General features: G+C 38.9%; 1 protein-coding gene across 1 annotated transcript in view; it reads left to right on the forward strand.

Annotated features, from left to right (window-relative positions):
* The window catches only part of pitpnm3 (PITPNM family member 3), a 72,889-nt gene extending 46,450 nt beyond the window's left edge, over positions 1-26,439 (forward strand). The window contains exons 6-20 of the mRNA XM_052576392.1: positions 2,062-2,251; positions 4,084-4,191; positions 5,194-5,372; positions 7,982-8,136; positions 8,269-8,439; positions 13,891-14,091; positions 14,704-14,852; positions 16,708-16,824; positions 20,049-20,165; positions 20,386-20,534; positions 20,764-20,913; positions 21,270-21,453; positions 22,568-22,696; positions 22,803-23,188; positions 24,047-26,439. Of these exons, the coding sequence (XP_052432352.1) occupies positions 2,062-2,251; positions 4,084-4,191; positions 5,194-5,372; positions 7,982-8,136; positions 8,269-8,439; positions 13,891-14,091; positions 14,704-14,852; positions 16,708-16,824; positions 20,049-20,165; positions 20,386-20,534; positions 20,764-20,913; positions 21,270-21,453; positions 22,568-22,696; positions 22,803-23,120 (2,317 nt within the window). The 3' untranslated portion in view covers positions 23,121-23,188; positions 24,047-26,439. The remainder of the gene's footprint in view (positions 1-2,061; positions 2,252-4,083; positions 4,192-5,193; positions 5,373-7,981; positions 8,137-8,268; positions 8,440-13,890; positions 14,092-14,703; positions 14,853-16,707; positions 16,825-20,048; positions 20,166-20,385; positions 20,535-20,763; positions 20,914-21,269; positions 21,454-22,567; positions 22,697-22,802; positions 23,189-24,046) is intronic.

Raw genomic sequence — 26,439 nt, forward strand, 5'->3', positions numbered from 1 at the left:
AGACTTCGTATTCAGCCTGCCATATTCATATTAGTTAGGTAAAACAGCACCCCAGCAACAATGCCAGCTGCTAGCATGGGCCAAACATTAATTATAGACGGTGTAAATAAATAATGAATCCGGTGAGGGGCCATACTGTGAGGTTTGGAGGTGCTCTTTGAACCCTCTCCTGCTGTGGAGCATGTTTAATAGGGCTGGCTCCTGGTCTGCGGGCTTGTTACTGTAATGGCTATGTCCTTCTCCAGCCAGGAAAGTTCATGTAAACATGACAGGAACTATTGTTCACACTGGGTCATAGCACATTAGCCTAGCCTTGTGAGGAGTCAGGGTAAAGATTAGCGGCCAGAATGCAGTTTGGAGGAAATGTATTCATGTTTTAGAGAAGAAAAATAGCAGTAGACTATTAACAAGAAGGAAAAAACTGGTTTTTGCCTTCCCGTGAGTAAGATGTTAATGGGACCTGCTTTTGTGTTGCACAGGCAATGTCAGTGAAGACTGATTACAATGAGGTTGTGGGTTGTCATTATAATTAGAGAAGTGACTTCTCTTTGACTTCCTTCACAGGCTTCCTAGAGCTACATAGTTCCCCCAGTCAAAAGGATGATAAAAGGAGCTTGACTACATTTTCAGATCTCTAGGAGACAGATCCATTTGTTACTTGCTCACTTCCACTTGGAGGCTTCTCCTTCAACAGTCATTTATCACCAGTAGCCTGTGCCACACTTCGCCAAGCAGAAGCCTATCACACCTACACTCCTGGAGATTTCATATCTGTGGCGCCATTCAGTTTGAAATGAGAATGCCTGTTAAAGTCCAAATCAAAGTTGAATTTACATTGGTTTTGTATTGAGGCAGCAAATGGGATGTGGAATCGCAGTTGAAATTTGAATGTAAAGAAGCTGAGTTCAAATCATTTGAAATTCTAACTTCTAATGGTAACTGATGCCTTGTTTAAAAGTTCAGAAAAAATATTAACACATTGAGATTTGAATGTTTATAGTCCTCGCTGATGGATAGATGGATGGATGTTACCGACCGACAGATGGATAGACAAACTATTCATTCCCCAGAATGCCTTACCTGTGTTGTGTTTGAATGCTTTTTCCTGTCATATAAGTTTAAATTCCGGTGGGATGAGTCCATTTTGGTTCAAATTCCAGCCTATTATCAAATATTGAATTTTGCACAATTAGACCACTGAGTGATGTGTTCTCCTCAAACAGGTAAAGCTCTTGCCCCAGTCCTGGCCTGGGCTGTAAAAAGCCTGTACCCCTCCATCATCAGTACTCCCACCCCGAGCACAGCTGTCTCGCTGTCAGAGCCTTCAGGGCGCTAATCACTGTGCTTGATCGATGGCTCTGAGGTTAGCACAGCTGTTCAAGGTGACAGTGTTGGGGCAGGGCAATCTTTCAGCTTTCTCTTTATTTTATTCTGTGGACTCATGCAGTGTAGCATGATAAAGCACCTCATGCTTCTCCGCAATTCTTCTTCTCACATTGCGTCATCGTCATCTCTCTGACCTGAGCCATGCATTTAAATGATCTCTGCTGAGAACCTTTTTGCTGTGAATTGGAAAATGGTAATCGGTTTCTAGGTGGTCATTAGCTACTTCAAGCTGGTCGTAAGTTTGTCCATCAATTCTAGCTGGTCAAAGTTGGTTGTTAGCTGGTTCAAGCTGGTTATTAGTCGGTCAGAACTGGTCATCTGCTGGCCTGAGCTGGTCTTTAAATGATATGAGTTTGTCTAGCTCTTCTTGTTGGCCGAAGATGGACATTAGCTGGTTCAAGCTGGACATTAATTAGTAAAAACAGGTAATCAGCACTTCAGCAGCATTAAATGTTTTAAGCAAATCATTGGGTAAAATGAGCTAACCAGCTACCCGTTGGTTGTTCTAACTTAATGTTAAGTGTTTGGGCTAGTTTTGGAACATTGTAGCTGGTCATCCATTTAATTCATTTAATCTCTTAAAGTTCAGAAGGTAGCAAAACTAAAATGTCTTGTGTCTGTTGCTTTGGCAAAGGGTCACCAGTTTGGATACTAACATGCTCTTCACTTCCACAGTCTGAACCCTTATAGCTATGACGAGAGTTGCGTGTCCAGCAGCGTAGACCATCTACCTCTGGCTGCTTTACCACTACTCGCCATAGCTGCTCCACACTACCAAGACGCCGTCGCAACTGTGATCGCTCGGGCCAACCAGGTGTACCACGGCTTTCTGCAGTCTCCAGAAGGACAGGGGTTCACGGGGCAGGTGAGTTCAGGAGCACCCAACAATCTCAAGGTGTGCTCACATTAGCAACATTTTGATTCATGCATAAAGCTTTGCTTACACAGAAGTCCCAGTCAAACCAAGCAGCTTACTTTTGATTATCGCAGCATTAAATACTTTTTCACCCTTTATACAAAGTTGTTTGCAAATGTCAGGTTTCAGATGTAAATAAATTCTATTTATTTTCTCCATAGAGAAACTGATAACTGATCATTAAATGGGTATTTAAAGACAGGCCTGTTGTGAGCTCCAATATTAATTGATGGTATATGCTTTTGCCGAAGCCATGATTTTGCGGTAATTTAACTATTTCTTTTTTTAAGAATTATGCTTAACAGTAGAATTCCTGGTGAAAACCTACACTAGCCATAATGCTGTAAAGAAAATTCCACCAATCAGAAAGTTGAGTAAATTGCGTCAAAAAACATGGAACACCCAATCCCATGAATCACAGAAAAATAATTAATTAATCTCAAAGTCAATCTTGCTATACTCGCAACAACTGTGGAAGAATATTGGTACCACTTTACTTAAAGTCTTTATATATAATGCATTATAAAAGGTTATTAAAAAGTGTAATGCATTACAATTATTCATGATGTGTGTTGTAATACATTATATTGTATCGTCATAATTTTAACCTAATTTAAAATGCATAGTGTAACAATGAATTGATAAGTGTTATAATGTATTAACTGTGGTTACAATTACTTGTTAGATTGTACAATGGATTATAACGTTCATTACAAGGCATAATTTATGCATTAAAACTACTTTTATAATGCATTATACATAAAGGCTTTTAAGTGTTACCAGAATCATTTTATATTTCACCATTGTTCAGTTATGTTAAATATATAATTCACAGTGTTTTTAATGGGATTTTAGTTCTCTGCCCTTATTGAAGCTGTTGGTTTGGATCATGGCTTATTGTGCTTTACCAAAGATGTTGAGAAATAAAGATGAATGGAAAATACCAACGGCATGGGAAAAGTAGGCAGGACCGTTGCCCTCTGTTGAACATATACATGACTTTCTTTTCAGAACTTTGCAGTGGAATGATAAATGTGGCTGCGAGTTTAGTTTCTGTTCTGAAAAAAACTTTTTTTTCATAACAAATGAGATTCAGCCTCACAGGCAGATGAGGGTGGTCCCAGCTCAGTATTAGGAAGGCAAACTGTTCAGAGCAACAGTGGAAAGGGTGTGTGGGTCTCTGGCAGAGAAAGTGACTCATCAGTGATGAGTCATTCAAAACAGACGAAAAGGAGGCAGTCTTTCCACTCGTCTTACTCCATAATCTCACATGATTAATCCAATAACACACTCCTGTCAATTTAGAAGGCACAATGATTTCCTGAAGTGGGGACCACAGTTTATGAGCTACGTGTCAAGTGTTGACTCTCTAGGGAGTCGGACCATTCAAATAGTGCTTAAATAACATATTAGCCTTCTGATTTGGGGATAAAATTGGGGTGCTTTTTGACAAAGCATAGCCTTGTAGTTCATTTACAGCATGCCACAGGCTTGTCAGTTGTTGACACAGATAATTAGCCCTGTGGATTTGTTTGTTAGTGGAATGTCTATACATTAATTGAGCTCACCATAGAGGTGTTCCTCAACAGTAAACAGGAAAGCATAGAGTTGCAGCTGTGTTGTTTCTGTACGTTTAATTAAATGTGTTACTGACTGTTAGGCTGCCCTGTAGATTGAGCTGTCATTATGCAATCCTGAGATTTGCCTGACGGTGTTGATTGCATGGGAAAACGCTGCACTGATTCTGGCTGAATTAGTTTGTGTGTGTGTGTTTTATACAGGTGTGTTTGTTGGGTGACTGTGTGGGAGGTGTGCTGTGTTTCGATGCTCTCTGTTTCAGCAACAGCCCGCAACACAGCAGCCGACATAACAGCACAGAGAGCTTAAAGGTACGTACAGAAACACTGAAACACACATGATTAGGGATACACTGTTGACAATTAAAACAGATGCCATATATTAAACACGATATATTCAAAATAAAAACTAGAATCCGTAATTTTTGTAAAGCTACAAGTCAATTTGGGTTCACAACTTTATAAAGTGCAAAATGAAAATAGATGTAAAAGGTGCATATAATGAAATTAGCGATATCAGCTGATACGGATATATTAAAAATATATTACATTTAACAGTGATATTACATTATTCATGCTTGTAATAAATGATTATGGCAAAGAAATATATGTACCAATTCACAATAAGATTTCCATTTTTTAACATAAGTTACTACATTAGTTATCAATGAAAAATACTTCTAAAGCAATAAATATACTAATACACGAGTAAAGTTAAAGTATCTTGAGCTTATGTGAACCAGAGACCTAAGTTGCATTAATTTTGTTCTTGCAACATTAGTAGCAATTTTGCACTTTGACAGTCAGCTTGACATAATGAAGGCTAACTATATAACTATATTTTATTATTGAGTGAATCGGAAATGACACTTTTAGCAATTGAAATGACTTGGAAAAAGTCTCCCAATCAACCACAATTCACCCTACTCTTTGAATTCATGTCTGCATTACAATATGTTCACAGGTTTTTAAACCCCAAATATCTTACTTATACATAACTCCATTATATTTTACTTATAACTTCTTTAGAATTCTTAATTAACAGCTATTCAGTTATTTGTAATTATCGTTTGAACCCTCTGAGACAAAGTTGGTAAAGAAACATCACTGAGAGCTCATTTAAGCCTTCTGAGCTATGAAAGAGCAACTTCTGGGCAAATTCCTTTGGGTTTTCCTATCACATTATTGTGATCTTCAGGGAGCACAGAACAGCTGTCACATCAGTCACACCATCCAGACACTGTACTTTAGTGCTCATTTATATTATTTGCACATTTATATAAACGATGACTTTGTTCAACTGGCTTTCCACAGACTCAGGATAACCCTGAGGTCAGTCCGAGTCTGAGCTCCAGCAAACGTCTTAGCAGGAGCAACATTGACTTATCTGCCCCCAGTGAGACCCGCAACAGGAAAACTCCACTCAGCCGCAAACAGAGCGACTCGTATGATGGAGAGTCCTCTGGCAGCCAGCACCACCCGTTCCTCAGCAGGTACTGCATGCTTGAAAGAGCACACACCAGAATTTTAACCTGCTTCTAGAAGGGTTTCTATTACAATATTTTCTCCTTGCAGAAACAATTTCTGAAGAGTGTCAATGTTGCTCTTGTTTTTTGAGTAGACTGACATGTTATCATTGGTGTGGTAAAAAATGTTTTTGAACAATGGCAGGGAAAATTGTCATTAGTTTTGTAATTAGTTTTAGAAAATTGGCATATTTTACTTGTTTTCGGTGCATATAAGCATTCTTGGTGATTTTTAGGATTATCTGTGCTTCTATTTAATATGCTTCTTTTTTTGTAATAAGTAATCAGAACAAGATGACCCAAATGTGTCCCTCTGGACTAGCCATCTGTATATGTGTCACATTTTTCCTTCAATCCTGTTTATCAATATTGGCTGCTTGATGGTATGTTGCGTCTGCCTGCAGTGCTATTAATAGTCACAGCTGCAGTCAGTGTGCGAATACTGTATGAGAGATTGAAGCAGAAGTTGCTCAATGCCACAGCAGCAAAAGACCAAATATCTGACTGTTCATCTTCTAAATGATCCTATTTAGGGTATTGATGTGGCTAGAGAGATTTCTCTGCAATATTGTTGCCGTGAGTCTCCAGCAAAGCTCTTTTATTAAAAAAGTTCCTGAATATTGCTGTATACAACAATAGCATTCAGTTACAGCTAGCAATTTGTCATGGTGCATAAAATTATAAATTAAATAAAGTGGGGCTAAGCTGTGTCATGTCAAGGGGTAAATTGAGTCACTGGGGAATACAAAAACTGTTTCAAATATGATGTGAGCACAAATGAGAATAAATAAAATGCACTATCCCATGTTCGAAGGTCTTGAATCCCATAAGCCAGTCAGGAAAATATAATATAATCTGGATATTTGAAAGTACTGAAACGTGCTTGGAAAATCTTTATTATTTATCATTTTGAATATAAATGTATTGAGTGAAAGCATTTTTACATGTAAATTTTTACTATTAAAGTGTAATATTTGAAATTATTTAATATAAAATATAATGTATAACATTATAACTGTAATGTTTATTGTAATATACTGTAACAGTATAATGTAATACAAATTTTTAGTGTTTATTTTTACTTAGTATTTCCTAGTTGCAATGTTTGCTATCACAAAAATGCTTTTAGAAATTCAGCCTAATATTTTGTCAAAATGCATGTTTTATATATTGGTAATTCATCAACAAGCCCCCTTTTTTTGTATATTTAAATGTGTGTGCAATATATTTTCTGTTACATAAATCTTATTTTATTTGCAATATAGAAAATACATATTGTTATGCAAAATGTAAAAAATGTAAATAAACTTTTTCTTTTTCTTTTTATATACGGTAAGTAGATTTTTTCCTGTAAAAATGCTGGCTTAAGGGCACCATGATGCTGGTTTCCTATTGATGATTGATCTGGGGACCTTTTCATTACCAGCCCTTACAATGCAAGTTATCTTGTCATAGGTTTTCATATCTTGCACCTTTGTGCAGTCACTAAAGGGTCGCTGAGAGGAGTACTGGACAAAAGCACTTTTTCTCATAAAGGACTGATAGCACTGAATCTGAGGGAGTCTCATCACCTAGTTCATCCATACCTCTCAGCTCTACTACAGTACATTTCACTCCCAATCATCTGTCCCCAGGGTCCTGTAAACCCCATCCTTTTCACACTTTTCACACACAGTCTGAAGTGAGATAGCCAGGAGTTTTTCTGTCATCGCTCTTAGCATGATGGTAATAATGATAAACTGTGTGCGAAAACAGGGCAGAGATTTGAAACGCAGTTAGAAGAGTTGTTGACAGTCCAACAGAAAGATTTGTGCTGTAAACCGTTGGGGTTGAATATGATTTTATATCAAGGTATATGCACATTTTCTGATATCTGTGAGGACAGCTGTGTCTGGGTATTCTGGAAGGAATAGCTCACCAAAAATGAAAATTTGGCCATCCAGGATTCTGTAGAAAGCATTATTGTGAATATAGGGCTTGTATTTTAACCAGAAGCAACAGTTTAAATGTAAAAAAAAATGCACATCTTGATGGGTTTGTTGTTTCTTACAAACATGCTGCTTTTTGCTTCACAAGACAGAACTTGATGAACTGTATTTGTTTGGATCACTTGCGGATTATTGTAATGTTTTTATCAGCTGTTTGGACTCTTATTAATTATTCTGATTAAGAAACACATGTATCTGTGTCTTGAATGGAATGAGGGAAATTCACAAAGTATTTACATTTACATTTAATCATTTATCAGACGCTTTTATCCAAAGCGACTTACAAATGAGAACAATAGAAGCAGTCAGGTCAACAAGAGAACAACAACAGAATACAAGTGCCATGACAAGTCTCAGTCTAGTATAGAACGCATAGCCAGGTGTATATACTTTTTTTTTTTTTTTTTCTTCTTCTTTTTTTTTTTTATTAAATGAAAAAGACAAGAAAAGGAAAAGTACTGGTGTTAGTAGGTTTTGTGTGGACTGTTGCTTTAAATAACTAACTCCCAAAATACCAAAGGCAACAACTACATGGCCTACTGTAAGTTTATAAGTAGATGTCTTTTGTTTGTGTGTGTGTGTATTCAGTCTGATACAGGATGGAACAGACCTGAGACCGAACAGCAGCACCAGTTTGTTGAATCCAGGTCGCTTTGACTTTGAGGTGTCGGATTGTTTTCTTCTGGGTTGTCCTCTTGGATTGGTGCTTGCAATGAGACGCACTGTGCTTCCAGCTGTCCAGGGTTGGTGTGGAAATTCTCTAATTAATATTTAGGGCACATTCTCCACTGAATACATTCCTGTTATGTTTTCTTCCTCCTCTATCATATTCACGATTAATTTTGACAGCTTTTTCTTTTCTCTTTATCCTGCAGTGTCTCAGCTCCGGCCTGCATGTTCACAGATCTTCAACCTGTTTTACCCCTCTGACCCGTCGGCCTCTAGACTCGAGCCGTTGCTGCACTCCCAGTTCCACAAACTGCCTCCGTTCCCTGTGCCCCGCTACCAGCGTTATCCTCTGGGAGACGGTCGTTCCAACCTTATCGGTGAGTGAGATATCCCGTCGAGAATCAATTATACTTTACGTTGCTAAACCACATGCACAAATAAAGTGCAGTATTCACTCATTTGTTTCTTTTGTTATGATTCATAATTGCTTTATCACAGTAATGCGCTTATCTTGGGTTGCCAAATTGTCTCTGTGTGCTATTTTGAGGAATTATTCTGGTTTGGCTGTTAACAAGGTGTTCTGGGGAAGAAACTACACTGGATGTTTCTCAACCTCCTCCTTTCCCAGTCAGACAACTGCTAACCTGAGCAATACTGTGCCCCCCTTTTGTCCCCCTTACATTCTTTTACTCCCTGTCAGATTCCCTGGAGTTTTACCAAGTTCTGCAGGCTGGTGTCTCGCTCTGTAATGAGGTCCTGATTTATTTAGAGCATATTTTATCCTGCTTTGCAGACATATTTAACTTGCTTGTCATCCATTTTAGGCTTGTTCTATATTCTAGGCTAGGCTTACAACTAGGACAAATATTATTGAGCTAATGTATCCTTAAGAAACATTTCAATGACAGAAATAACGAATCTGGTTCACTAAAGTGTTTTACTATTTCTTAATATTTTGAATTAGCTTTTAGTTTTAGTTTAAGATTTAGTTATTTGTTTGTGTCTTTCTAGTTTGCTTATATTGATTTTTCAGCTTTAATTTGAGTAATTTGAGTATTTTAAAGCAATTTCAGTCGGTAAGTGCTTGTATTCAAGTTTCCATCTAGTACACAAACACACACACAAAATATTTTTCAATGTCATTTCATCTAACAGACTTTTTAGAAGATTAGAAGATGAAAATTTATTCAAAAACGAACTGAAATAATGATTAGTTAATACATTTGAACATGCTTAAGAATGATAATCTCAAGGAACACTTTAAATATGATGTGTAAATGAGCTGTTTTTAAGATCATTTGACAGGAAAGCTAATACATAAAGTATTAACTGTGAAACCTTTACAACCCTTATCAACACAATGCAACAGAGACAGGCATCAGCCATTGAGAGGAAACAGTCTGTGTCTCACAGGAAATCTGAAACTGACTTTTAATTATATCAAGTCTCACTCTGCTGATCATAGGCGAAGAATGTCACAATATTTGTTAGATACCGAGGCGTGGATGTGACTAATTTAATGCATGCGCACACACACCGCACACACATGCTCTGTTTTTAATGCAGTACTTAATAATTGCCATCCTAATGGAGTATCTCTGGAGCAGCCTCCCATGTGTAGGGTTCTTCCATTATGAATCATTACTGATTTACTCAGCGGGCCTTTAATGTGAGAAATGTATCTGATATCCATCTGTTTTCGTGTTTATGCTGTTCCTGTGCACTTGGATTGATTCATTTCATTTGGCAGATGACTGGAAATCCGGAGCCATTCATTTCAAGTAGCTGGAAACTGGGGACCGCGATCCCAAATCCATATGTGTAGCGACATCATAGAGTTCCCTTTCTCATTACGCTGAAGAGCAGCCTGATTCTTTCCACTGAACTCTGTTTTTCTTTCATCTCCGCATTGCCTTCAGCCCCTCATGCCCAGAGCTCATATACCACCTCGCCCTCGTCTCAAAGGTCCCTCGTGTTATTCTACAGCGTAGTTGTAAATGCTGTGCCTTAGTCTTCAATCTTCTCAGAGTTGCCCAGTCGTTTTATAAGTCATGCTAAGCTAGTATTTTGAGCAAGACCTTTTGCTCAGTTGATCTAGCCTTTTGTGTTTCAGAGCGTTGTCCTTTTTTGTTCTTAAAGTTGAATGCCGCTACGTCTCTTACCTCTAGTCATGTCTCCAGACTAAAACTTGCTTCTAAAGTGTTTCAAATATTGCACATACACTCAGTATGTAAAGTTTATTGAAAGCACGGTCTTGCTCTGACTGTTCTGTGTACAGCACATGGGGCATTGAATATGCTCTTTAGTTCATTAAGTGTATATCTATTTATTTTGCCACTGATTAATTCGCAATCACTAAAATCTTTTGTGATGAAAAAAGATGTAAAAGCATGTCTACGTACCATTTGAAATAAAGTATTGCCGTAATAATGATTAATAGCATCTAAAATAAACGTTTTTGTTTACATGATATATGTGTGCATACTGTGTATATTTATCATGTAAATATAAATACACACACCACTCTCTCTGTTGCTCAAGTATCACTTCTTAAGTATTATTGAATGGGTGATTCATGGACTTAGGAAGTGGCTGTTTGATTGTATGTTTTCAGTTATCCTCCTTGATGTATTTTCATTGCATCTGTGCTTTCTAGCTGTACACAAGTCAAGTGTTTGTTCATTTGTCAAACTAATCTCTCACTCAAATGTTTTTGTCAGTGTCATGATCACACCAGAATGTTTGCTACCATTTGTATGCATGCTTCGTCTTGGTAAGAATGAGTGGGATTGTTGTAAAAAGCCCATTGCTCACGTTAATAGATGGCTTTGGTAACACTAATGAACTCTGTATGGAAAGTGTGATCAGTCTCCCAGCCTGTTCCTCATGTCTGCATAAAGAGCAGTCGTCTTTCCTGTGTTCATCCGGGTTTAGTGTAATGGCGCTGTTGGATTCCAGACCACGCTTTCTGAAGAAAGAGCTCCTGTGAATTTGTATTCTGTACCTGGCTCCAGGGCCTTTAGTGACATGAGAAATTAAGCAGCGTCCTGTGCCCAGCAAAAACTCCTCGGAAAAGGTCAAGCTGAGAGACCGTGGGGGCTAACTCTGCAAAACTGTACCCAGATAGGAGAGTTTGGCTCTCTGGAGCATTTTGCAGCTTGCTGCTACAGTTGGAGCGGGCATAAGCAGATTCAGAACACGCTTTAGCCAAGCTCTCAGAGATGTCAGCATGACTGGAAAGCAATAAATTCGCAGAGGCTTGTTCTGATGACCAGCACTGATAGGGCTTCCCTTGCTTAGAATTCACACCTAGCTTCGGTATCATGCTCTCTGTCCACCAGCCCTCCACCCTGCTCATCTCCAAGCTATTAATTTACCCTTTTTCAGACCCCTATTACAAGGGTCATACCAATCATTATAACTTGCCTGATCCCCTGTTTGGGAGGGTGGGGTAAAATGTGTCAGTTCATGAATGACAAACTGGGCATAATTATTATTACAAAAACATAGAGAATTGTTTCAAATTTTTAAATATTCTGAATATTAATTATTTAATTGGCATAAACTTTATATATTCATTTGTTTCTGTTTTTTTTTTTTTTTTTTACTATTTTCTCTCTAGCTATCTGTTTGTTTATCTATCTATGTATCTATCTATCTTTATATATATATATATATATATATATATATATATATATATATATATATATATATGTGTATGTGTGTGTGTGTGTGTGTGTGTGTGTGTGTGTGTGTGTGTGTGTGTGTGTGTGTGTGTGTGTAATGTTTATTTTGCTTTATATAGATTTTTATTTGTATTATTATTATTATTATTATTATTATTAGTATTTAATTTTAACATCCATGTTTAAAAATTGATGCTACAGTGTTTTAGGAAGCGTGATGGACATTCATTCATTCAAGTTTAGTTTTAAAGCTTTCTATTCACCTTTTTTTTATTATTATTAAGAATGAGCATGGCCATTTGTGCATTTTATGGGTCTGGCTCATAGACCGTATAAAACATGGAGGTAGTTTCCATGACGTCAACTGTAGGGGTCTGAAGAGCCTTTTTGAAGCCCAAACTGGGTGGAGCCAGTCGTCGCCATCTTGGCGGTCTGTCACTCATTGATAAACAAAAGAGAGCAAAGACATGGGACGTGGGTGGAGCTAATAGTGACCATAGTGACAGCAGCAGAAATCCACCTGTCACTCAAGCGGCCACGCCCTTAATTATGCAGCAATTTAAGGCTTAATATAATTTAAACGGATGAGTTTAAAAAATCATCCCCCTCACAGTTGTCATGAAGGGCAAAATGATATTGCAGACTGGTATATCTTACCATATTATTTTAATGTATTATCTTGATTATGATCGAACTGGTTTGTAGTGCAAACAGTTTTACTGTCTACTGCACTTTGTTGTTCTTATCGTTATTTCCCTGCTGTGGCTAATGAACCAGAAGTCTTGCACATTCATAGAAAATGGCTTACTTCAGAATTGAAAAATAATTAAGATATATGACTGTATTTGTGACAACTAAGCATTTAAACCATGCCATACTTGTGAAAAGATGCTGATATGATCTGTCACAGACATCAGCCATCCCCGTATCCCACTTTTCAGTGACTGTCATCATGATTGAAACCCTGGCCATTTGCGAGCCCATGGCAGTGGCAAATAAGAGAAGCCAATTGCTGGAATGACAGAGGAGGGTGATCTTCACCACCTGTAGTGGTCAGTGGCTCACAGCTGCCAATGTGACACACACATACATTCTGGCTCACACGTGCATGTGGTTGTGCCTATAATGTGGGCCAGCCTAATGGGTTGTTTTCTGCACCGGCTGCTGGACTAATGAAAATAGATTCAATTTACCCCTGTCAGAAATAACAGGCCATGTGTGCACGAGGCAGCAGGCATATAAAAGGACAGATTAGCCAAGGTGGACACTTACAGAATTTCTGCCTGGATGTCATTCAGTGTTCTCAAAGAGGGAGGAAAGGAGAGCGCTTGATCCCTGTCAGGAAGCATTTAGGGCCATTGCACAAACATAGTTTGACGTTGTGGTGAGTTATATTGAGAGTGAAAGGGAGGCTTTTGTTGTTTTGGTTGTGGAGTGGCTGAGGGTTTTATCAATTCAATTTAAACAGACTCCTCTGGGGTCATGGTGGGGTGTTGTCTAGAATCATGCCAGTTCTCTTTCTTTCTGTCTTTCTCACATACAAACACGTATTGCATATTCATTTATATCCAAAAGCTTTTCATGAGGTCAAAGGAAATCTATAAAATGAGGAAAATTATCACATATCAGTTATTACTGTTTTAATACACACACACACACACACACACACACACACACACACACACACACACATATATATATATATATCACACACACACACACACACACACACATGAACAGTTATATACACACAAACACACACACACATATTTTTAATATTCACATATATAATTATCATTTAAGTTTTTGAGATCAAATGAAAAATAAAATCTAGAGAATGATTGTATTATTGGAGGTTTGCATTTCCTAGATATTTTCCAAATGAATTATTGAAACCAATACTAAAAATACTTAAAAGCCATGGATGTGTTAACCTCAAAAATAGGTCAAGAAATATTGGTATTAAACGACTCATTCTATTGACAACCCTAGTTTCATGTAATCATTTCACTTGTTCTAAGTTATTGATTTTTATCGGTACCAGAGGGAGATATTGTGCCAAAATCAATATTCTGATATTGATCCAACACTAATTTACATATCTCTCTTTCACCACCCTGATCTGTTTTTTTTTTCCTGCAGTCGATGAGATCCACAGCTACCCTGACGTTTTCCTGCCCGGTAGCAAGGTTCCGGTGGGTGCTCCGCACTCCTCCTCTCCACAGACGGAGCATAGCGCAGGTGGGCGGGTGGGCGGCGAGGTCCGCAGGTCCAGTTTGACCAGCATGGACAGCCAGTTATCGGGCTGCTGGGAGAGCAGGCTGAGCAGCACCGTCACCAACAGTGAGTGGGCAGCGGGTGGGCGAGCTCCGGGCACAATATTAAACGCTCTTACTGACTTTATCTAAAGTTTTTTTGATCTTTTGTCAGACTCCGTACTGCACAAACCTCATAATTAGACATGCTTTTTGCTCTCAAGCCAAGCAATGCAGCGTTAGCGGCTGTCTGTGCTGCCAAAAGGCCGGCTGCAGTGTATTTAACTCTTTTCAAGTAGATCATATCTCAGCTACAGAGCAAGGACATAATGGCAGTTATTAGTCTAAAACATGGCGGGTTTATTGGCACTGAATTATTCTTACAAGATCTGTCTGTCTCTAATGAGATGTATGTAATGATACAGTGTGCCATAATGTATAGCATTATTCTCTATTATATATGGACATAAAAACGGTCTTAAATGTGGGGAAACGCATTAAAAAGCCCTGGTTTATGAATGTTAATTAGGTGACAGTGTCCTCTCAATTAAAACTTATGTGTGTTGCCAGGTATCTGCTTTTTCACTACTGTGATTCTTTAATCTTTAAAGAAATCTTACTGATTTCAAACAATTGTAAAACAATTGTTTAGAGTTTATATAAACCATATACCAGTAGTTTGTTTTTGTGTATGTGATAGTTTCCAGCAACTGGTGGGGTACTAAGCGGTTGGATTATGCTCTGTACTGTCCGGACGTCCTGACAGCATTCCCTACAGTGGCTCTCCCTCATCTGTTCCACGCTTCGTACTGGGAATCCACTGATGTGGTCGCCTTACTTCTGCGACAGGTACACTTATAGCCATTTATTGAACACTGGGAGCAAAGCTCAAAATTGTTTTCCATTTTGCTGTGAGACAGTGACACCTCAGATCTTCCCGAGCTGTGTAGAGGGCCATCCTGAACTTCATAGGAGTTTGCCATAGCCATTGTTTCTTTTTTTTGTTTTATTGTGCATCTTTCAGGTCAAAACTTTCAGACTCCCTGACTATGCTCTCCCCATGCCAGAGAAATCAAATTAGTACTACGTGACAAGACTGCATGCCTTGCCTTTTACCACAGAAAGATTTTAGATAGCCTGTTCTCACAACCTCTGTCTGTACTCTATCAAAAGAATCCCTTTCTCTCTGTCTTTTGTGTTGGTAATTTCGATTCAGCCAAAGGACTCTACTTTATTCTAAATGCCTTTTTTATTCATATCAGCTGTACCTCTGGCTGAGAGACAAATGTGGCACATCCTTCACTTACAGAGACTTTTGAAGATCAGATCACAGATGTAGTTCTCAATGCAGATGTACACGGCCTTCACTTTAGAGTGTCAAATGCAAATGGCACCTCTTATTAAATTCATCCTTAGGAAGCGGCCTCGGCACAGGTGGAAAGGAAGTAGTCAATTTAGGCAAATCATAGACCAATCTATCTTTTTGAATGCAGTTCCTTCATAATTGTTTCTGTCTGCGTGAAGGAGAGAAATAGAGCTGACAAGAGTTTCAGCTGCAGTGTTTGATTTTGGTGTCACACGCCAGATAGTGTTGTTATCTATGTGCAAATTTTTTCCTTTGGGTTTCATGTTTTATGTATTTGGTTTAATATGTTTGCACTCTCCTTATTTCATTTTGCATTCCTCAGGGCTTACTAAATGGAAAGCTATCATTGAAGATGCCTTTATGACATGATTAAGTCATTACATATCACTTATACATTTCAAAATGTCACATGAAATGGTGAAGCCTTGACAAAGTGTGTACAATCATTCAGAGAAATAAATATGGGTTGTTCAGTATGAAAAAACTAGGATTTTTTGACATGTGACAATGTTATTTTACTATTTATAGCATTTATTCATATTTTGAATGACCTTTTGTGTTTATGTTGCACTTTTCATTTTAATTATGGTAATTATCTCATTGGTCCAGCCACTTCATCCACATGACTCTGTTTTATGGCTGTGACTGTAATATCAATTTGAATTGAAAAATGATCACTTGGGTCTTATGATTCAATGTCACTTGAGTTCGGTTAATGCCTCCACTGACAGTATGCAGTAAACACCTTTGTCGAAGTCAAGGTTTGACATGATTTTTCAAAGATTTAGATCCTCAAGTGCAGCTATCACAAATCCTCAAATCTTAATAGCAACACAAAAGACTAATAAAAACGATCCTCTTGCTCCAGCTCAAATGTTACAGCAACAAAGATGTTTTATCTACACCTGAATCCACTGAGTTGTTTTTTTTTTACCGACGTCATAAAGATTGCTTTTGATTGTAGGTGTATTTCTCACTGTAGCTAGTTACATTAAAGCAGGAAACAGATAAAATGACAAATTTTGTATTTCATCTGAAGAGTTAATACCTGCATTCTGATTCAATCTGACCTGTGCAGTAGCAGCATTTAAAGAATGTTGTGTTGTTTATCCTTGGGGGAAATAGCTTTTCTTATTATTTACGCTTGGATGGAAAATGATTACAACTTGACTATTCATCCCTTAAGAAAATAGGACAATACTGCTTATTCATAGTTGGATTTAACACCACATACTACACATTTCCACACTTCGCAATTCCACTTTACTCTCCCTTAGAGGTTGCACAGCCTCATGATAACAATGATTGGTAACTAATGTCTATGTGATTGATTGACAGGTGATGCAATGTGACCATGTGAAAACCCAAGAGATGGACAACTCTGACTCCGCCCCCTTCTCACCTTCAAGTTCGAGAGAGAAGTGGCTACGCAGACGCACACACGTCAAGCTTAGGGTAAGGACAAACATGGCAGAGCTGACAAAACAAAACATACTCAAACACACACTGAAAAACTTTCCAACATCAGTAAGCTTTGTGTTTTTAGCCAGGTAGTTCAACTTGCTCTTCATTATAAGTGTCTGTTGTGATTTAGAGTACATCTCTGTGCATGAAATTTGCTGAGTAATGTTCTCCATCAGTTAGATGTCAGTGTGATAGAGGTATCTCTCTGCAGCAGTGTCAGATATTTATTAAGAGCTAATATATGCCTCTTGGAATGTGTGTTTTTTTTTTTTTTGTTTTTTTGTGGTTAATATGTGTGCTTATTGTTTTTCTAAACATATAAAACAGCACTGCATGATATATCAGAACTATATTTGTTATCAGCTGAGTTTTTATATATATATATCAGTCAATGTTGAATACTTAAATTCATAATTTAATAAAAGTAGCTGTAGATGTTTCCTTCTGTATTGTGATACATCCGAGTAAAACAGATTATCGAGAAAAATTAATAAATAAAAGTAGGCCGTGTACTTTGCTCGATTGTAAGAAACGTGTGGATTTAAAACTGACTAAATGGTTGGAAAAGTCCAGCATTTGTCACCAGAGAGAAGTCTGACGTTTCACTGGATAATCCAGAATTTTAATATCAATTTAAAATTGAATCCCTAATAATAATAGTAATTAAAATAATTATCTTATCTCTATGTTAGACTGTTAAGTATACTGTCTGTGGTCATTGTAGATTTTTTTTTTTAATAGCTGTTTCGATTAGGATATTTAAATATCCAAGGAATTTTGTCCCTTTTGAATGGCATCCCCCCCTGGCCAAATTCTGGCTCTGGTCTACAGATTCAGACAGACACACACACACACACACACATCACTCCAGTGAAAATGTGGACTGCTGCAGAGTCATTGTAGAAGAACTAAAAATATCCCCCTCTGCCAGGGCTTTGAGTTTCTCAAATGCGGCACAATAGCTCAGTGTGTGTGGGCAGAAATCTGCACCTTACGAAAATAAGCATCACGGCCGGCCTTGATTTACTGCTCGGAGGCACATCAACACAATTACCTAACAGTGCTGCTGAAAACTACTGCCTATGCAGGTTTACAGGGTATTTTAGCACTCGCTTTCAAAAGAACCCACCATAACAACCATAACAAAGACCAATTCTTCCCAGTCCTCCACTGAGGTTAAGTATAGCTCAGTGAAACACTTCTGTGTTATCACCGCTACCTTTTCTTTTCACAGGGAATGGTTTTTTAATCACTCAAGGCCTTGATCTGAAATCGTGGTTATTTCTGCCGCCCACTGAGCCCTTCTGAATGCGCTGATGGCCTCAATAGTATTTGATCAGAGCACTTGCTAGCCTTTCAAGTCAAAGGTGTTTCTATCTAGTCATGTTGTTTTCGAAAGACTCCGCTGATTCCTTTGTGAGATCCTGAATGCTTCTATTTATGTGTATATGCTGCATCATTCTGGCTCGGTAAGCGAGCTGCAAGGCATAAAGTAGGCACCCAATCTGGATCCAATTCACAAGCATACATCCTTTCCTACACAACAACAACATGCTCCTTTGTCGGATTAGCCTTGTGTCTGAAGACCCACTCAGGTGTGTAACCAGAACATTTGGTGGAGTGTTGCTTGTTGGCTGTTTGTGTGTATTTGATGCGTGTTGGTTTGGAAGCCCATCATATGGCAAACATGTATGGGCTCATGCCAAGATGAATTATTGACTGACTTAATCAATATGCAAATGGCTGCAAGCTGGGAAATGTTTAACCGCTTCATTAAATGACAAATCAGTGCAATCAGTCTCATTAGCTTTTGTGGGCTAATGATTTACAGGGCTGTACAGCTCTCTATGTGGGCTCATGCCATACCAACGTGATAGCATAATATTAACAGTCACAGTACTTAGATTCTCATTCAATAGTAACCATGGCAAGGAGTTATTTTAAGTGACGTGCACACTAACGTGAGTTTTAACATTTACATGACACTCAAAGTTCAGGTGAGATTTTTTTTGGGGGGGGGCTTGCTAATTCTAACATTGCTTTGACTATTTCTCATGCTTAGGTTTTTTTCTGATGTATAATAAAACGGCCTCACAACGTCTCATCTGATCGCTGTTGTTCTGCTGAAGTTCTGTCATCATTTGGACATTTACCACACTCATTTGACTGGTTCGAGTCTAACTGGAGTGCGTATCTGAAAAGTTTCCAATTTGATGTGGTTGTAAAGACGTTCTCAGTCTAAATAAACACAATGCTCTCGGCGTTGATAGCCTTGTGGGGAGTGTGCCGCCCCACTCCCCCTCTCGCTCTCCCACCTCGCTTCCTTTCAGCTTTGATCTGTCCAAAAAAATGGCAAAAATAAACACAATTCTTGTCAAGAAAAGATATACAGAAGCAGCAGTTGTGAGTGGGGTGGCCAACCCTAGCTCCGCCTCTGCGTTAATTGCGTAAAAAAAAAAAGTGCATATTTTGGTAGCACTAATTACAATTCGATTTTTTTTCCCCAAATCATACAGTCCTATAAATAACCATCTAGCAACCACATGGCAACATGCTAACAACCACTCACAAAGCTTTAGCAGTAGCACATAAAGCCGTGGGCACGCACCACTCAAACTTAGTTCAGAAATGTGAAAATCTAGTACTGTTTACAGTTTTTAAGGCCCCAGTTCATTTAAGCCTCAATATCCTGTTGGATTTCATAATTATAGTAGCTGGTATGTGAGAGGGATGTTTTAAGTCAGGCTTATTGGAAGAAGCTTTTGTGAATTCAGACGCTGTCTCAAAGCCTTGCCTTTGCTCTATAAAGCAGCAGAGTAAAAGCTTCCTCTCTGTGCCTCTCCTCTCTGCTTCCTCTGCTGGCGTGAAGGTGACTGTGGCCAGTTATTTTCAGGATTTGCATATCTCTGTGTTTTGCTTGCTTTAATTTCCCATTTAAGCACAGCTGCCTCAGCAGGGGCTGTAGGATTTATCTTCACGGAGCTCTGTGTAGAACAGCTTTATCACTGAAATGAAATTTTATTGAAGAAGGGAAGGATTAGAGCGTGACACCCTCTTTTGGAAGTACTTTGTACTGCATACTTATTAAACTGCCCCTTTCACTTTTTCCATCTGTCAGAAATGCTGCATGGCAGTATTATCAGTGTCATTTACGCTTATCATTTGCTTTATTTATTTGTCATAACAGACTCTTTTGCGGCTTTTTCTGTCTACAGAATGTCACCGCCAACCACAGAGTCAATGATGTCATCGCAACCGAGGACGGCCACCAGACCCTGGTTGGTCGCTTCATGTACGGTCCGCTGGATATGGTGACCCTGACTGGGGAAAAGGTGAGAGAGTGGCATTGTAAATATCTCTACTGTCACTTTTGTTCAGTTTGTTTATTAATATTTAATGCGTCAAATAAAGGAGTGCAATAAATAGCAAAACAGTGCTTAAGCTGTCTACTGACATTTTGTTTTTTTTGACAACAATAGTGTGCCTCAATAATCTCTCTCCATCTCACTCGCTTCCTCCCACTGTCTGTTTCTTTGTCGTTTTGTCTCTCAGGTCGATGTGTACGTGATGACCAAGCCGCAGTCGGGTCGCTGGGAGCACTTAGACACCGAGGTGACCAACAGCAGTGGCAGAGTGACCTACACCATCCCCAAAAGCAAAAAGCTGGCCGTGGGGGTCTACCCCATCAAAATGGTTGTCAAGTAAGTCATTGGGACCCTGAGGATTACTTGTAATGTATCCAAAATGGCCATGCTCTCAAGGTTGTCTCAGCGGGGATAATTTGCAAGCGTTCAATTGGCACTCATAAAACTCTCACCCTGAGGGCTGAAGGAGAACGACTCCTCACTGTTAAATTGATCTCGGGCTGCATGCCGCATCTTGAGCTTTATCAAGAGCTGGATCTTTGTTCATGTCACTCTTTCCTCACAGGGGTGACCAGACAAGCGCGGAGGCTTTCCTGACGGTCTTGCCGCGGGGGATGGAGTGTGTCGTCTTCAGCATTGACGGTTCATTTGCCGCTAGCGTCTCTATTATGGGCAGCGACCCTAAAGTACGGCCCGGAGCTGTGGATGTGGTCAGGTAACAAATTCACAGGGTGGCTTTTCGTGTAAATGCGTGTGAGAGAGAATCGATGCTTTCATTTCATGCTACGGCCATATTGAAAAGAACCGGCCTGCCGGTGAGGCACAATTGGATTTCATTTAATAGAGAGATAGCAAAGTGCTGATACCAGATATCAGATGGGGTTTGGGATTTACAAATGGACAATCTTGGGTTGTTTCCCAGACTGTCCTTGGGCAAATTTACTGCTTTGTCAAATGCAATCTGTTACTAGACGAACAGGCGTCATGACTATCCAGGAATCGGTCCCCAACTGTTTTTCACCAAGCATTATGGGATTGCTCCGAGGATAAATGATTGTATTTTGCATGCAGACACTGGCAGGATCTGGGCTACCTGATCATTTACATCACTGGCCGTCCAGACATGCAGAAGCAGAGGGTTGTGTCCTGGTTGTCTCAACACAACTTCCCTCAAGGGATGATCTTCTTCTCGGAGGGTTTGGTGCATGACCCTCTTCGCCAGAAAACCATCTTCCTCAGGAACTTGGTGCAAGAGGTTAGTCTTTTGCTACCATGTCCACATATTTGGTATATGTGGTTCTGAAGTACCTTTTGAACTCTGTAACTGTAAAATATGAATATGCCTGTGTTGAAGTTTCGGGAAGTGTTTCTATAAAAGGGTTCACTAGACTTTCAGAAATATGCTCTGGTTAAGCTCGGGCACTGTATGAGTCATAGCTTCTTATGTGCACATTTTAAAACAAACAGGATGCTATCAGGATGGAAATAAAAAGCTGTATTCAAGCAATGCTCAACGAGGGATTAAGATTTGGCCTACAATATCCATTTGTTTAATTAACCATCTTTCAAATGTTCAGACATTTATATAGGTTTTGAAATCTGATCAAGAACAAGAGTAAGATAAACAAATACCACAAAACATCAAAGATTTCTTCAAATCCATTGCAAATACTTGCTGGTGCTTTTGCTGTTGGTTTCCCACCAAAAATGATGTCACTTGCTTGAGGGTGACATCATTAAGGATCTGGCTTTTGTTAGATTTCGTAAGAATTTGTAACATGATGGAAAAAAGAAATGTAAGAAATATTTCACTGTTTTCACAAAAATATTAAACACTGCACCTTTTTTTTTTTTTTTTGATAGCAAAAAGTAATATTTCTTGAGCACCAAATCCGCATATTAGAATGATTTCTGTGATCCTGAAAACTGGATTAATTCAGCTTTGCCTTTACAGGAATAAATTAGATTTTAAAATACACTCTAATAGAAAATAGTTATTTCAAATTGTAATAATATTTCATGATATTATTGTTTTTACTGTATTTTTATCAACAACAACAAAAAAATGCAGCTCTGGTAAGCATAAGAGTCTCCCTTTAAAAACATAAACTGACTGACCGCAAACTTTTGAATGGCAAAGTGTACATTTCAAAAACTGTATTTGATGGAGACATGAAAATATACCACATAGTAGGAATGAAGAGTAAGAATCATTTTTCTTTATTCCTTTATTTCTGCTCCTCTTGGTCAATCTCTCTCAGGCTTGCTTCCTCTGTCTCTCGCATGAGTAGTCACACAGGAACTGAGGTGTTTTTGTAGTGAATCCTCAGGGCATCTAATCACACTTTGCCCTTTTCTTATGTTGGCAGTGTCACATTAAAATCAACTGTGCCTACGGCTCCATGAAGGACATTTCCGTCTACAACATGCTGGGCCTCAACCCCCACCAGATATATATAGTAGGACGGCCCTCTAAGAAGTACCAGAATCAGTGCCAGGTTAACTTTGATTGTTCCTTGTCTTTCATTCCATTTCCACCATAACTGGTCACAATTAATCTAGTTTTCTCTAAAATCTTTTTTTATGTCTTCTGATCTACCACAGTTCCTGAGCGAGGGCTATGCAGTACATCTCTCCTCCCTGCAATTCAGTCACAGAGCCCGGCCCAAGAAGAGCTCTGTGCGAATGGTTCTTCGAAAGGGCTCATTTGGTCTGTCAGCCAAACCAGACTTCCTGTGTAAGCGGACACACCTTCGCCGCACCATGTCAGTGCAGCAGCCTGAGCCACCCATGACACCCAACCCTAAACCAGAGAGAGCTCAGAGCCAGCCTGAGTCAGACAAGGACCACGGGGGTGGAGGGGGTCCAGGCCATGCCATGTGGGCTCGGGGGTCCATGCACCGTGGCGACACCACTCCCTGACCCAAGAGAAACACAGGAGGGATGGAAAAAGGACAGATGGTTATGATCTCTCGGTGGACAGAGCCCAGGTAAGCTTTAGTTTTAAGCCTGTTTGAACAAATCACATTTTGCATGCTTTTTAATTTTTTTTTATGTAAACATGCTCTATCCAAATACCTGTAATACCGTGTTGAACAGCCCCTTAGGCTTTTTTGTTTTGTCTCTAATGCATAACAAACAGATTTTGTGTGTGGATAGGGCATGACCATGTTTTAAATTTTAGTTAAATTAAAATTTCAAATGAGCGCACATCTAATATTCTCACCGCGGTACCATTGTGCTGTAAAATATTCCTAAATTCAATCTCAGCATCGCTGAATTTGTAACCCTAAATTTGTATTCAGAACCTAGCAAGACCTCAACCCCCACAATATCTGTTTGCAACCCTCCTTGATGATTTAGCAGCTTTATACCAGCAAATGGAGAAAAAGTGATTAGGGACCAGTGGCTCGACATCCTTCCGAACCTTGCCATTAAATTAGAGGCTACACCTCCTCTAGCTCTGGTTCATTCATAATCAGGACTGTAGAAAAGGCTGAAAAATTATTGATAGAACTTGGGCCTCCCACCGCCTCATCTCCCATCACGCCGTGCAAATCTGAATGCAAATGTGCAACTGAGAGGCTCCTCTGCTGGGCCCGGTGATCCGCAAATAAGAGTGCCCAGACATGCCCCGACTCAAGCGCTCTTCCATTTTGCCAAATAATGTTTGCCTGATGAGATAGATGCCGGCCGCGGCCTGTGTGTGTCTCCTTGGGGAAACCATTTGTAATTTTCTCTGATGATTTTCATAATGAAATAGGTATTTATATAGGCGCTCATTGAAGCGTGACTGCTGTGTGAAGCGCTCTTCGATTCACAATCTCTTTCCTCCTTCAACCCCACAGCATCTTTACTCCTTCTGCTGATACTACACCATAAAATAAGACAAACCCCACCAGAGCTGATTAAAACTTCTCAGTGACGTGCCATCCGCATGGATCTGACACAACAACGCACAAACTCTGAGACCCGATGCTTTGTTTTCGGCAGCAGGAGAAGAGGAAATTCAGTTTCTAAATTCAGTTTTATCTGTTCGTGATGCTTTGGAGAACTTTTGGATTTATTTAGCCCTGTACGAAGGCTTCCTCGCATCACCCATCAGGAACAAAGAGGATATTTGATAAGAGAAAACATCAAATTTCCTAACGCCTAAGCAATACGGAGGAAGAGGGAGGGTGAGTATCCCACTGCTTGGACAGGTGGCAGCGCTGACTCCTGCAATAATCCCTCTGTTTTAATATTGCAGGCATTTGTCTGCTCTCTGAGCGTCTGTCTTTGGCCTGCTTGTGGCCAGACGGACTTGCAAAACTGTACGTTAACCTTTTGTGCAAGTGTGGCGACCTGGCCTGAACTCTTGTCGCCCCTGTCTCTGTTCAGCCAGAACAGAGTCTGACATCATTGGCCACTGCTCCTGGACTCCGCCCACTCCTCTGCCAGGTCACGCCGAGACTCGCAGCTCTGGTACACTGCAGAAGCATATTTACAACCATCGGTGGTTCTTTCTGTGATTGTCTCTCACTAGTGTTGTAAATATATAATACAGTAAGTGGCACTGAAGCGGAATGAGTATGTGCAGTGCTCACTCTGCAGTGAAGCATTTTCTTAATTGGTATTTTTGTCTCTTTTCCAGTACAAATATTTCAACATCCTTAAACCATGTTTTACATGAAGCGTAAGATTATTTTCAGACAGTAAATCTGGGGAATAAATAAATAAGTGGAAACACTGATGCAACTGATGAATGCAATTTTCACTAACACAAATGATTTCTGTGTTAAATAAAACAAAGTGCTTTTGAACTTTCTATTCATCTAATCCTAAAAAAAAGACATATTATGGTTTTCACAAAATGTTAATCAGTTCATTTGTATTCCACACTGATAGTAATAAGAAATGTTTCTTGAGCGGCAAATCAGCGTATTAGAATGATTTCTGAAGGATCATATGACACTGAAGACTGAAGTAATGGGTAATGGCTGCTGAAAATTCCCCTCTTAAAATCCAGCCATAACAGGCATAAGTTACATTTTAAAATATATTAAAATATAAAACAAATTGTACTGTATTTTTGATCAAATAAATGGATACATGATGAGCATAAGAGACTTCTTTCATAAACATTATAAAAACTTACTGACCCCGAACTTTGGACCATTAGTGTAAAAAATAAATATACATTCTCTTATTACTATATTTTGCTTCTCAAGTAAATTTATCTTTTTAAGAATGCTCAAATATTTGGAGTGAAACCCCAGATTTAAAAATCTTTTATAGCACACCTTGAATGGCCAAATAAATAACCATTTTATATTTGTATTGTAAAGTGACTGTGGTTGTCAGGAGGTCTTCGTGTCACATTATTGGTTTTATCGGTACAACAACTTGCGCAAACACAACACCTTGATATTGTTTACATGTAAATCCATCTCACTGGGTACGATGGTCTTGTTGAAGAACATACTGTACTATATTAGTATTTTAAACTATACTTGAGGACAACCTCGGTGTTACAATAAATTAATATAAATTTACAAAAGACACCATCAGGCCACTATAATGCTGTTGTCACCACGAGGGTGTCCATACTCAATAGTTCTTGTAATGTCACATTTTCCTATCGTAGTTACTGATTTTGGTATTTTGTATGAGGCTGTCTATTGAAAATTGCAGTTGCACTGCGAAAGCATTTATTTAATTTTATTTTGTTGTATATTTAACTTAAAATCTTTATATAACACTAGAGACCGCGTGAAAGTGGGTAGGCATGAGTGTTTTGGTCTGTATCTACTGTATGTGTGCGCATGTCTGTTACATGTGTGCAAGTCTCGTGTGAGTGTTAGTTTGGAGATTTGTTTTGTATTTAGTGTAAATATTTTTAATTCCGAGATCGTGCTAGTGGCCTTTTGATCCTCTGATAGTTATAAACTAAGCCTGTAATTTGTGGAGATTTTATAGGCAAACTTTTAAATTCTTTCATGTGTGATCATCGCTGAATTGTCAATATATATGAACGTGTTTTCAGCCTTATCAAGATGTATATTTATTTGTCTGATATCTATATTCTCAGATGGTGTGTGAAAAAAGTATATTTGTATTTTAAAACATGTAAAGTCCATATATTCTTGAGATCATGTATTATTGTGGTATTTGGTCCAGTCGCTCTCTTTCCGTGGACGTGCTTCTGTTGGGCCTATACCGAGCTGTATACTCATTCTTCAATAAATCATTATAAATCCTG

This window comes from Carassius gibelio, chromosome B15 (assembly GCF_023724105.1).
Source record: "Carassius gibelio isolate Cgi1373 ecotype wild population from Czech Republic chromosome B15, carGib1.2-hapl.c, whole genome shotgun sequence".
NCBI lineage: Eukaryota > Metazoa > Chordata > Actinopteri > Cypriniformes > Cyprinidae > Carassius > Carassius gibelio.